The sequence below is a fragment of the Microtus pennsylvanicus genome, chromosome X, assembly GCF_037038515.1.
Source record: "Microtus pennsylvanicus isolate mMicPen1 chromosome X, mMicPen1.hap1, whole genome shotgun sequence".
NCBI lineage: Eukaryota > Metazoa > Chordata > Mammalia > Rodentia > Cricetidae > Microtus > Microtus pennsylvanicus.
In genome coordinates, this window is record NC_134601.1 from 32,652,533 (window position 1) to 32,666,014 (window position 13,482).

A 13,482-nucleotide genomic window follows, 5' to 3' on the forward strand; every position below is an offset into this window, starting at 1 on the left:
GTAGGCGTGGTGACAGCACCTTAGAAGCCAAGACTGTGAAGGACTTTTCTCCATAGCACCACAGACATCTTTGTCTTTCCTAGAAGCACGCCCCCCCCCGGGGTGTCAAGGTGGGAACAGCGCCCTAGCGCCCTAGCGAGGGCTGGCTGGGAGTCGTCCGGCACGTGACACGTCATCAGTGAGAGCGGAAGTGTGACAGGGTGGGCTGCGACGACCCACCGACAGTCCGACCCTGAGGGGCCGCTAGGACACAGGCGGCCATTGGGATCAGGGTGGAGGCCCAGAGCCCAGCAGGCCAGCAGGGAGCAGCCAGGTAGAGCCGAGCCAGCCCCTGAGGGCACACCTCGAGGCCACCATGCCCCGGACCAGGCAGAGCAGCCGCCAAGGGTCGTCTGGTCAGCGGTCGTCTCCTCAGGGGTCGTCTGGTCAGGAGTCGTCTCCTCGGGGGTCGTCTCGTCAGGGGTCATCTCCTCAGGGGTCGTCTGCTCACGAGTCTTCTCCTCAGGAGTCGTCTCAACAGGGGTCGTCTCGTCAGGGGTCCGCTCGACAGGGGTCCTCTCGACATCGAGGGTCGACTCGCCACCGCGCACGCTCCTCCAGAGCCGGGCTGACACTGTCTGTCAGTCTGGTGGAACACCTTCTTCGGGAGGCCGGCCATACCTCGCGACTGAGCGAAACAGCGCCCATCTGGCTGACCGCCGTCCTGGAGTTCTTGGTCCGCAGAGTGCTGGAGCTGGCAGTCAACGAGGCCCAACGCCGAGGTGCCGAGATGTTCATCACCCCGGAGCTGCTGGACTTCACTGTCTACAACAACGCGCCCCTCAGCGAACTGTTCCAGTTCACCACCATCTCTCATGTGCCTCTGCCGGAACCTGGTCGTCGTCGCAGCAGTCGTCGACGTCACTGATGGCTCCTACCTGCTCCTGGCTCGCTGCCTGGCTCTGGGTTTCTGATGGACTTTCCGCCCCGTTTATCCATCGGGCATCAGTTCATCCTGCCCAACATTTCCCGTCGCCAGCCCTGTTTGGCTGACAAGCCTCGCCCCTCTGTTGTGTTCTCATTAAAGCTTTTCTCAGAGCATCGCATACATTTGCTTCCCTGAAGTTTCCTTTGGGCTTGGGATAGGGGTGGAGGTGGGTGTGAGGGTGGCAGTGGGGACAGAAGGTGAGGTGGGCCTAGCTGAAGGAACACAGGGGTTGGGAGTGATGGCTGCGGTTGACAGGGACCCACAGCCTGGTTACCCTAGTTTTTCTTTGGGCATGAGGCAGGAGTGGAAGGTGGGGGGAGGAGGGTTAAACTCGGCCGAGTCGCAGGACACAGTGGTGTTTGGGGTGCAGGTGCGGAAGGCAGGCAGGGATGGTGGGAGAGCTGCTGCTCCGGTGGGAGACAAGGAGAACCTGGGTAGGGAGGGGTACACAAATTGGCCCTGAACCAGTGTGGACCAGCCTGAATAACTGCATCAGAAAGATGGCCTTCTCATAGGAAACCACAGGGCAGAGGAGCCCACGTCCAAAGGGGGACTTTCGATTCAGGAAGCAGATGTGGACAAGAACTCTGGCACGTGGCAACTAGGTTCATGGAGGAATTTTTCTTTTGGTTTTTTCGGGGCAGGGTTTCTCTGTAGCTTTGGTGCCTGTCCTGGAACTAGCTCTTGTAGACCAGGCTGGCCTCGAACTCCCAGAGATCCACCTGCCTCTGCCTCCCAAATGCTGGGATTAAAGGCGTGTGCCACTACCGCCAGGCTAGGAATATTATTTATTATTAATTTTTGGATGGTCAGCAAGATCTACCAGGAGGTTCTCCTGGCAATGGATGTGAATATGTAACCTAGCCCACCAGTGCCTGTACTGCCCCAACATCTGTGGCTTTGCCTGCCCTGGGTCAAGGGTTTGTACATGAGGCTATATCCCTGATTCTGCTCAACCCCACATACTGTTATTTGCACATGGGTCAGACACTTGGCTTGCCCTGCCTCTGGATCTGGGGCTCTTCCGGCCACACCTACAGTATGGGTCGTTGGCAGCTGGTTTCATCCCACTTGCTATCATTTGCATATAGGGCTGGTGGTCTGACATAATCGGAAACATCATCCCTCTGACTGTGACTGGAGAAGGGACCCTCTCTGTATGTATGTTGAAGGCGAGAATGCCACCTCCCACTTCTGGCTTCAAACAGCTGCAGTGGCCTATCCCTTGGTAGTGCTCGTCCACTTCTCCCAAATTCAGCAGATGCAGTAACCTAGAGTGGCTCCGGCCTGTCCCCTTCAGTCTAAGCACTGACACCACCTCCTCCAACTGTCCAGCTCCCTGCACACTCACCATACTCTGTCTTGCTCTCCCATACCACAGTGGAAACTTACAACGACATAGGATCATCCAGCTAGAGAAGACAGGGAAAAGCACAAATGCATGATGTATGTGGACAACTTGTGAAGACAACAAATACATCCGTATTTGAAGCCTCTCCCAGGTTAGAAAGTGAATGACATCCTTCCGTGCATAAGAAAATGGGTCCAACTGTAGGCACTGAGAGAGAGAGATAAAAGCCAGGCATAGAAACACAAATACTACATCTTTCCTTCCATATGTGGAGAAAAAGGAAAAGTTGGAAGGACTGCAAATTAGAAGAGACGACTATCGGGAATGGTGTCATGGAAGATAGCAAATGTAGAAAATAGTAAAAGGTGGAAGCCTGAGGGTGGGGTGTCCATGTGGCATGCAGATATCTTCATAGGTGGTGAGAACCCCGTGAAGAGCACTCATTTGTAAAAATACCGATTTCAAATGTATGTGTCCGTTTAACAATATTCAAAATAATAGAATAGTTAAAACAGACAAAGGAAACAGGAGTATGAAGAACTACGGCAATCACTGTTTTGAGATGGGTTTTCTTTTTAATAGTAAGCTTGCGAAGAATATGAATAAAGGACATTATTACAGATAAATTATGAGACAACTTACATGAATTAAAAACAGGTTTTTCGGCTCCATAAAACAGCACGGGGTAAAAAGGATAACTCTTTAATTTTCAGAGTTAGATGCATTGTGTGTACATGTCCACAGTCAAGCTGGATAATAGAATAAGAGAATAGTAATAATAGAATCACTATGAAATTATTTCCGGAAACATGGTGTTGCAGGTCCTTTTATCTATATGTTGCTTTCATTGTTAATGAATCAAGAAACTGGCTTGGCCTGATTGGGGCAATACTTAGTTAGGCAGAGAAAACAGAACTGAATGCTGGGAGAAAGGAGGCAGAGTCAGGGAGAAGCCATGGATCCTCTGCCTGAGATGGACAGTGGATAGAAATTTGCCGGTAAGCCACTGCCTTGTTGCAATATACAGATTAATAGAAATGGGATAAATCAAGATGTGACAGTTAGCCAATACCAGGCTAGAAATAATGGGTCAAGCAGTAATTTAATTAAAACAATTTCTGTGTGGTTATTTCAGGGCTAAGCTAGCTGGGCACCCGGGACAAACAAGCAGCTCCCTCCTTGCAAAAGAAACACCCATTTAAAACATTGAAACTTCAAATGTTTATGCAGATTCATAAAATGTTTTTGACCAAAGGTAATGGCAGATGTCTTTCAGGTAGTGTTGAATACAGCTCGAAATGAGTCTGGATGTCTTTGTGAAATGTCATAGTCCCACTGCAAGCTCAATCCCAGCACCTTAAGATCTAGCTCTGCCGTTGGAATCGTGTTAACAGTTTAGGGCATCTGAACACAAAAAACATGAGTTGTGCTCAAGAAGTCTGAGTGAGCAGGTTGGGCTGGTTTTCCTGTAAAGGCCCATTTGCAACGGAGTTGGCTCTGTGATCTCATGAATGAATAAAAACACGTACAGAAAAATGGAGCCCACTCTTATTTATTTCTTCCTGAAATACATAAGGTAACATTCATTTTGGGGAATTTACAGAGAACCAAAGAAGCCAATTGTAAAATCAAATGCCATTTGCTTCCAAAATATAGAACATTCCACCCAAATAGGAAAGAATATACCTTCTTCTCTGCAGCTCATGGAACCTTCTCGAAAATTGACCACATGCTCGGAAACAAAGAAAACCTCCACAGATACAAAAAAATATCAGTGTCCACCTGTGTCTTATCTGATCACCACGGATTAAAGTTAGAAGGCAACAACAATGCTACCCACAGAAAGCCGACAAGCTCATGGAAACTGAACAGTCAACTACTGAACCACACCTGGGTCAAGGAAGAAATTAAGAAAGAAAGTAAAGTCTTCCTTGAATTTAATAAAAATAAAGAGACAACATACTCAAACCTATGGGACACGATGAAAGCAGTGCTAAGAGGAAAGTTCATAGCACTAAGTGCCCACTTAAAGAAAACGGAGAATGCATACATTGGGGACTTAACAACACACCTGAAAGCTCTAGAAGAAAAAGAAGCAGACACGCCCAGGAGAAGTAGAAGACTGGAAATAATAAAACTGAGGGCGAAATCAACAAAATAGAAACACAGAAAACAGTCCAAAGAATCAATGAAACAAAAAGTTGGTTCTTGGAGAAAATCAACATAATCGACAAACCCCTTTCCAAACTAATTAAACGACAGAGAGAGAACACGCAAACAAATAAGATCAGAAATGAAAAGGGGGACATAACCACAAACACAGAGGAAATCCAGAGAATCATTAGATCTTACTACGAAAGCCTGTATGCCACAAAACTGGAAAATAAAAAAGAAATGTACATTTTTTTAAATAAGTACCATATACCAAAGCTAAACCAAGACCAGGTGAATGATTTAAATAGACCTGTTAGTCGCGAAGAATTAGAAATTGTTATCAAAAATCTCCCTTCAAAAAAAGCCCAGGACCAGATGGTTTCAATGCAGAATTCTACCAGAACATCCAAGAAAAACTAATACCTATACTCCTTAATGTATTTCACAATATAGAAACAGAAGAGTCATTGCCAAATTCCTTTTATGAAGCTACAGTTACCCTGATACCAAAACCACACAAAGACCCAACCAAGAAAGAGAATTACAGACCTATCTCACTCATGATATCAACGCAAAAATTCTCAATAAAATACTGGCAAACCGAATCCAAGAACACATTAGAAAAATTATCCATTATGATCAAGTAGGCTTCATCCCAGAGATGCAGGGCTGGTTCAACATACGAAAATCTATCAATGTAATCCACCATATAAATAAACTGAAAGAAAAAAACCATAGGATCATTTCATTAGATGCTGAAAAAGCACTTGATAAAATTTAACATCCATTTATGATAAAGGTCTGGGAGAGATTAGGGATACAAGGGTCATATGTAAATATAATAAAAGCTATTTACAGCAAGCCGACAGCTAACATTAAATTAAACGGAGAAAAACTCAAAGCCATCCCACTAAAATCAGGAACACGACAAGGATGTCCACTCTCTCCATACCTCTTCAATATAGTGCTTGAAGTTCTAGCAATAAGACAACATAAGGGGATCAAGAAGATTCGTATTGGAAAGGAAGAAGTTAAGATTTCGTTATTTGCAGGTGATATGATAGTATAAATAAGCGACCCCAAAAACTCTACCAAAGAACTCCTACAGCTGATAAACACCTTTAGTAACATGGCAGGATACAAGATCAACTCAAAAAAATCAGTTGCCTTTCTGTACACTAAGGATAAGGAAGCAGAGAGGGAAATCAGAGAAGCATCACCATTCACGATAGCCACAAATAGCATAAAATATCTTGGGGTAAATCTAACCAAGGAAGTGAAAGATCTATTTGACAAGAACTTTAAGTCTTTGAAGAAAGAAATTGAAGAAGACACCAGAAAATGGAAGGACCTCCCTTGCTCTTGGATTGGGAGGATCAACTTAGTAAAAATGGCAATTCTACCAAAAGCAATCTATAGATTCAATGCAATCCCCATCAAGGTCCCATCAAAATTCTTCACAGATCTGGAGAAGACAATAATCAACTTTATATGGAAAAACAAAAAACCCAGGATAGCCAAAACAATCTTATACAATAAAGGATTGTCTGGAGGCATTACCATCCCCGACTTCAAACTCTATTGCAGAGCTACAGTATTGAAAACAGCTTGGTATTGGCATAAAAACAGAGATGATGTGGGAGTGTCATATATCAATCTGTTGATTTCATTGTTTAAGCAATAAAGAAACTGCTAGGCCCATTTGATAGGCCCACCCTTAGGTGGGTGGAGTAAACAGAAGGGAAGGCTGGGAGGAAGAGGAAGTGAGGTCAGACTCCACAGCTCCGCTCTCCGGAGCAGACGCAGGAGAGACGCCATGCTACCTGCTCCAGGGAAGACGCACACCATGCCCCAGCTCCGACCCAGGATGGACTTAGGCTAGAATCTTCCCGGTAAGCGCACCTAGGGGCGCTACATAGATTATTAGAAATGGGCCAGAGCAGTGTTTAAAAGAATACAGTGTCCGTGTAATTATTTGGGGCATAAGCTAGCCGAGCCGAGCCAGGCGGCTGGGGTTTTGGGGACACAGCCCTGCCGCCCTTATTACTACAAATGACGCCCAGACGTGTGGCTAACTAAACCCACTTAAAAAACCTGAGAAGGCTTAAAAATAAGGGAGAGAGAGTTTAACACAGATTTTTGCTGTTTGTTGGTGGCGTGATGTAGAGAGATTTCCTGATTCGGCAACAGCAGCAGAAAAAACGCTGTGTCATTTCAAAGCGTGGCTTCCTGGGGCTGTGCCGCCAGTGCAAACTCTGGCTTTATGTTTGTGTTCCCGCTTGGGATCGGAAGGAGAGTGCTCTGAGAAGGTGCGATGACTCAGAGCTTCCCGCCTGCTCCTGGGCAGAAGGCAGAATCAGGCTTAGGCAGGCGGAAGAGCATGGCGGATTCCTGCCGCCATACAGAGACGTGTTTTTAGACTGCGCAGTGCTCTGCCTGTCAGATTTGGATGTTACTTGGATGAAAAGAATTTCTGTGCTGCACGCTCAGTCTCAGAATTAAAGTGCTGAGTGCCGCTCCTACCTGGTAGCCCCAAGAGGCTTCCTGACTCAGCTTCAGCTGCAAAACCCTGCGGCTCATTAAGAGGTCCTGCCACAAAACACTTAAACAGTGTTGATGAAAAGCTGAACACATGCTTTTCGGTTTTCAGCCGTAGCAGGAAAAAAGCTGTGCCGTTTAAAAATGCCGGCTTTCTGGGCCATCCTGCCAGGGCAAACTCTGACTGTTTGAGGCAGGAGGGCCGGCTACTGAGAGAGGACTTGAGTGTTGTCTGTTGTAGCTTGCTGGCTGGCAGGGACCTTGCAGCCAGTACCTCAGCCATGAGGCTGGAAAGCTAAGGAATGGACTGGATCTAGCTGGCAAAGCCACGCCTTCAGTCCTACTGATATTGCTTGGTAAATTAAAGGCTCTTGTGGTCAGAAAAAGAGATATACAGTAAAGAGAGATTCAAAGACAGAAAATTTCTGAATGGTTTAAAGTGTGTTAAAAATATATGCAGACTAAAAGTTAAAATTCTTAAAGCAAACTTCTGTGACTTCAAGGTGTGGTAGCACACGCCTTTAATCCCAGTGCTTAGAAGGCAGAGATAAACAGATCTCTGTGAGTTCAAGGTGTAGTAGCACACGCCTTTAATCCCAATGCCTGGGAGGCAGAGACAGGCGGATCTCTGAGAGTTCAAAGACAGCCTGGTCTACAGGGTTATTCCAGGTCAAAGATATGCGCTCAAAAAGCAAAAAGTTAACCTAGAAATGTTGCAGCTTAGCGCCTAGTGATTTAAAGGTGTAAATCAAAAGTGCTCCTGGATAGTAAAAAATTGCAGATTCACAATAGGACAGATTCAGACCACTAAACGAGTCACACTGTTGGATGAATGTACGTAGGCTTGAGAGAGAGAAGAAAAGGAATATAGAGAATAAAGTTAATGGTTAAAAAAAAAAAGGTAAAGTCTTTAAAGAGACAGAATAAAGTAAAGTGATAGAGTAAAAATAAGCCGCGTAAAGATGAAAAATTCACAGAGAGTCTGGATTCTTTGTATTATTGTGTTTTCTTTAAAATTTTTGACTGTGAAGGAGCTAAGTACAGAGAGATATTTCATTACATGGGCTGCCAAGCTAAACCAGAATGGATATAAGGGTATTACGATTTCAGAATTTGGGTCTAAGGATATGATGCTTTGGAGAGAGTCTTTTGTTTTCACAGAGGATGAGACTCTATGGATTTCTTCTATTCCGATTTGGTATGATGGACCACGTCCTCCTGAAGGGTTGCTGTGAACATCTTCAGAAAATTGCTTTGCTCAACTGCCAACTGAGATGACCCTGGCACACAGGTTATACCATGAAAGACCTAATTAACGACGCCCCCATTCAGCAGGAAGCAGTTTGGAGAGAAAAAACTGCGCCCATGTTCCCAAATATAGTTTATAAATGTTCTTTTACATTTAAAGGGGGAAATGATATAGGTATGAATAATTTGCATTGATAGAGATTTAAGGTCAATTTTGTTATATGTATAAATGTTACTGATGTAACTTTTACTTGATAACTGTTTTGTTATATGTAATTTTGCTATGTTAAGGTTAAAGCCTTCCTTTTTTTGTTTAAACAGAAAAAGGGGAAGTGATGTGGGAGTGTCATATATCAATCTGTTGATTTCATTGTTTAAGCAATAAAGAAACTGCTAGGCCCATTTGATAGGCCCACCCTTAGGTGGGTGGAGTAAACAGAAGGGAAGGCTGGGAGGAAGAGGAAGTGAGGTCAGACTCCACAGCTCCGCTCTCCGGAGCAGACGCAGGAGAGACGCCATGCTACCTGCTCCAGGGAAGACGCACACCATGCCCCAGCTCCGACCCAGGATGGACTTAGGCTAGAATCTTCCCGGTAAGCGCACCTAGGGGCGCTACATAGATTATTAGAAATGGGCCAGAGCAGTGTTTAAAAGAATACAGTGTCCGTGTAATTATTTGGGGCATAAGCTAGCCGAGCCGAGCCAGGCGGCTGGGGTTTTGGGGACACAGCCCTGCCGCCCTTATTACTACACAGAGAAGTCGACCAATGGAATCGAATAGAAGACCCTGACTTTAACCCACAAACCTATGAACACCTGATTTTCGATAAAGGAGCTAAAAGTATACAATGGAAAAAAGAGAGCATCTTCAACAAATTGTGCTGGCAAAACTGGATGTCAATCTGTAGAAGAATGAAAATAGATCCATATCTATCACCATGCACAAAACTCAAGTCCAAATGGATTAAAGACCTCAATGTCAGTTTGAACACACTGAACCTGATAGAAGAGAAAGTGGGAAGCACCCTACAACACGTGAGCACAGGAGACCACTTCCTACGAATAACCCCAACAGCACAGACATTAAGGGCCTCATTGAATAAATGGGACCTCCTGAGACTGAGAAGCTTCTGTAAAGCAAAGGACACTGTCACTAAGACAAAAAGGCAACCCACTGACTGGGAGAAGATCTTCACCAACCCTGCAACTGACAAAGGTCTGATCTCCAAAATATATAAAGAACTCAAGAAACTAGACTGTAAAAGGCTATTCAACCCAATTATAAAATGGGGTACTGGGCTGAACAGAGAATTCTCAACAGAAGAAGTTCAAATGGACAAAAGACACTTAAGATCATGCTCAACTTCCTTAGCGATCAGGGAAATGCAAATCAAGAGAACTTTAAGATACCATCTTACACCTGTCAGAATGGCTAAAATCAAAAACACCAATGATAGCCTTTGCTGGAGAGGTTGTGGAGAAAGGGTACACTCATCCATTGCTGGTGGGAATACAAACTTGTGCAACCACTCTGGAAAGCAGTGTGGCGGTTTCTCAGGAAATTCGGGATCAACCTACCCCTGGACCCAGCAATACCACTCTTGGGAATATACCCAAGACATGCCCTATCATACAACAAAAGTATATGCTCTACGATGTTCATAGCAGCATTGTTTGTAATAGCCAGAACCTGGAAACAACCTAGATGCCCTTCAATGGAAGAATGGATGAAGAAAGTATGGAATATATACATATTAGACTATTACTCAGCAGTAAAAAACAAGGACTTCTTGAATTTTGCATACAAATGGATGAAATTGAAAACACTATCCTGAGTGAGGTAAGCCAGACCGAAAAAGAGGAACATGGGATGTACTCACTCATATTTGGTTTCTAGCCATAAATAAAGGACATTGAGCTTATATTTCGCGATCCTAGAGAAGCTAAATAAGAAGGTGAATCCAAAGACAAACATATAGGCATCCTTCTGAATATTAACCTTCATCAGGTGATGAAAGGAGACAGAGACAGAGACAGAGACCCACATTGGAGCACCAGACTGAAATCTCAAGGTCCAAATCAGGAGCAGAATGAGAGGGAGCACAAGCAAGGAACTCATGACCACGAGGGGTGCACCCACACACTGAGACAATGGGGATGTTCTATCGGGAACTCACCAAGGCCAGCTGGCCTAGGTCTGAAAAAGCATGGGATAAATCCGGACTAGCTGAACATAGAGGACAATGAGGAATACTGAGATCTCAAGAACAATCGCAGTGGGTTTTTTGATCCTACTGCACGTACTGGCTTTGTGGGAGCCTAGGCAGTTTGGATGCTCACCTTACTAGAACTGGTTGGAGGTGGGGGTTCCTTGGACTTCCCACAGAACAGGGAACCCTGATTGCTCTTTGAGCAGATGAGGGAGGGGGATTTGATTGGGGGAGGGGGAGGGAAATGGGAAGCGGTTGCGGAGAGGAGGCAGAAATCCTTAATAAATAAATAAATTAAAAAAAATAAAAGTGTGATTTCTGCTGGATACTTATCACCACCAGGGAACTTGATAGAAACACAAACTCTGAAGGACTCTACGGCAAGCCCAATGAATCAGAAACTTATGGTGAGACTCAGGAATCTGTATTTTAAAATACATTTGAGGGGCTGGAAAGATAGCTCACTAAGAAAATTGCTTGTCTTACAAACATGAGGACTTGTGTTTGACGCCCAGAAATACCCCCATTAAAATGAAACATGCATGGTAATATATCTCAGCACGGTAGAGACAGAAGCAGAGCGATCCATCTGTTTTGGTGGGCAACTAGCAAGCAGCAAGCCAGTGACAGGTGTTTCAAAAATAAATTGGTGGGTGGCATTTAAAGAATTGCTGCGGGAGCTCCTTCAGCCAATAGATGCTGAGATACCAGCCCATTGGGGCGTGGTCTCTCCCTCCGTCCTTCCCTCCCTCCCTCCCTCCCTCCCTCCCTCCCTCCCTCCCTCCCTCCCTCCCTCCCTCTCTCTCTAAAAAAGCAGCAACTGCCCTCCAGTCACTCTCTAGCTTCCAGCTCTGCTTTGGCTCCTTCTCCGATTGCCTCCAAGTGGCTCCAAGCTGCTCCTTTCCTGATCGAGCAGAGGGCTGTTGTCTGCTTTTTTAAAGAGAGAGAGACCACGCCACAATGGGCGGGTATCTCAACAGCTATTGGCTGAAGGAGTGGAAGGAGCTCCTGCAACAAAGAATGAAGTCCCATGTTGTCCTCTGACCTCCAAACACACATGTGCACATATGCAATTGTATTAACACAAATGCACACACACACACATCACAAAAAAAAGAACCTTTGAGGTGTGAGTAGACTACTCACATTCATAAGTATTACCCTAACTGCCACCAAAATGGTAACCACCATTACCAGAATGAATAAAACTTCAGGCAACAAGAACTATGCAGGAAAATTATCATACTGGTAGGATAACATTCATCAATACGATATTAACCAGCTAATATTGTTAATAATACAGTTAATAATATGTGTGCACATATTGTGGGGATCCAGCTCTATCACTCTGCCTTACTCCTTTAAGACAAGGAGGGTCTCTCACTCCTGTCTCAAACACCAAGCTTTTTATTTAATGTGGATGCTGTAATCTCAAGGCTTTGCATGCATGAGACCTCACTGCTCTTCTGCTCCTACCTACTAAGCCAAATCTTCAGCCTCAAATTCTTTAGGACTAAAATTGTCATCATAGAAGCTTCACTCAGTGACTGATGGAAGCAGATACAGAGATCCATAGCTAACCACTGGACCAAGCTTCCAAAGTCCAGTTCAAGAGACGGAGAAGCAATAATATGAGCAGAGGGGTCAAGACCTATGATTGGGATACCCACAGAAACTGAGCTAGTGGGAGCTCATGGACCCTGGGCTGACAGCTAGGGAATCTGTAAAGGTCCGAACTAGGCCCTCTGAATGTGGGTGACAGCAGAGTGGTTTGGTGTGGGACCACTGGCAATGGGATCGGGACTTATCCCCAGTGCATGGGCTGCTTTTTTATTTGTGGAGTCCATTCCCCATGGAGGGACACCTTGCTCAGCCTAGATACAGGGGTGGGGGAGGGCCTTGGTCCTGCCTCAACTTGATGTGACAGATTTTGTTGACCTCCCCCAAGGGATGCTTTATTCTCTCTTCAGGAGTGGATGGAAGGTGGGCTGGGGGAAGGTGAGAGGAGTGGGAGAGAGGGGAGGGAGAGAGGGAACGGAGGGGGAACAGGGATTGTTATGTAAAATAAAAAAGATTGTCCTAAAAATTAAAAAAAATAAAAAATAATAAATCGCCGTTAATCACAATAGTTTGAAAAAAGAGTAAAGTGTGCTGTAAATACTATCAGTACAGCCAGGTCTGGTGATGCAGACTTATGATTTCAGTTTGTTGAGTCTAGGGCAGAAAGACAGCCTGCTTGGATTATAGAGTGAGTTGAAGACAAATCTAAACAACTAAGTCAGACCCTACCTCAAAATAAAAAATAAGAACTAAAGCTATATTTCAAAGTATAGTTGTTAATATTCAGGAGGATGCCTATATGTTTTTCTTTGGGTTCTCCTTATTTAGCTTCTCTAGGATCGAATATTAACCTTCAGCAAGCGATGAAAGGAGACAGAGACAGAGACCCAAATTGGAGCACAGGACTGAAATCGCAAGGTCCAAATCAGGAGCAGAAGGAGAGAGAGCATGAGCAAGGAACTCAGGACAGCAAGGGGTGCACCCACACACTGAGACAATGGGGATGTTCTATCGGGAACTCACCAAGACCAGCTGGCCTGGGTCTGAAAAAGCATGGGATAAAACCGGACTCGCTGAACATAGCGGATAATGAGGACTACTGAGAACTCAAGAACAATGGCAATGGGTTTTTGATCCTACTGCACGTACTGGCTTTGTGGGAGCCTAGGCAGTTTGGATGCTCACCTTACTAGACCTGGATGGAGGTGGGGGTTCCTTGGACTTCCCACAGGTCAGGGAACCCTGATTGCTCTTTGAGCTGATGAGGGAGGGGGACTTGATTGGGGGAGGCGGAAGGAAATGGGAGGCGGTGGCCGGGCGGAGGCAGAAATCCTTAATAAATAAATAAATTTTAAAAAAAAAGAAAATCCAAAAAAGAAAAAGGAAAAAAAGGAAAAAAATAAATTGGTTAATATAAAAAAAAGCAAAAAAAAAAAAAAAAACAAAATATAACT

The 13,482-nt window shown here is 44.9% G+C and overlaps 1 protein-coding gene across 1 annotated transcript; it reads left to right on the forward strand.

Moving 5' to 3' along the window:
* Window positions 1-355: 355 nt before the first annotated feature.
* Window positions 356-907, forward strand: LOC142841562 (histone H2A-Bbd type 2/3-like). The gene is made up of 2 exons (XM_075958504.1): window positions 356-395; window positions 570-907. The coding sequence occupies exons 1-2, from the start codon at window positions 356-358 to the stop codon at window positions 905-907; spliced, it is 378 nt and encodes a 125-aa protein (XP_075814619.1).
* The last annotated feature ends 12,575 nt before the right edge of the window (window positions 908-13,482 follow it).

Coding starts and splice junctions, on each gene's coding strand:
- LOC142841562 (XM_075958504.1), top strand. CDS start 356: ATGCCCCGGACCAGGCAGAGCAGCCGCCAAGGGTCGTCTG. Junction 396..569: donor CAGCCGCCAAGGGTCGTCTG/GTCAGCGGTCGT, acceptor CTCGACATCGAG/GGTCGACTCGCCACCGCGCA.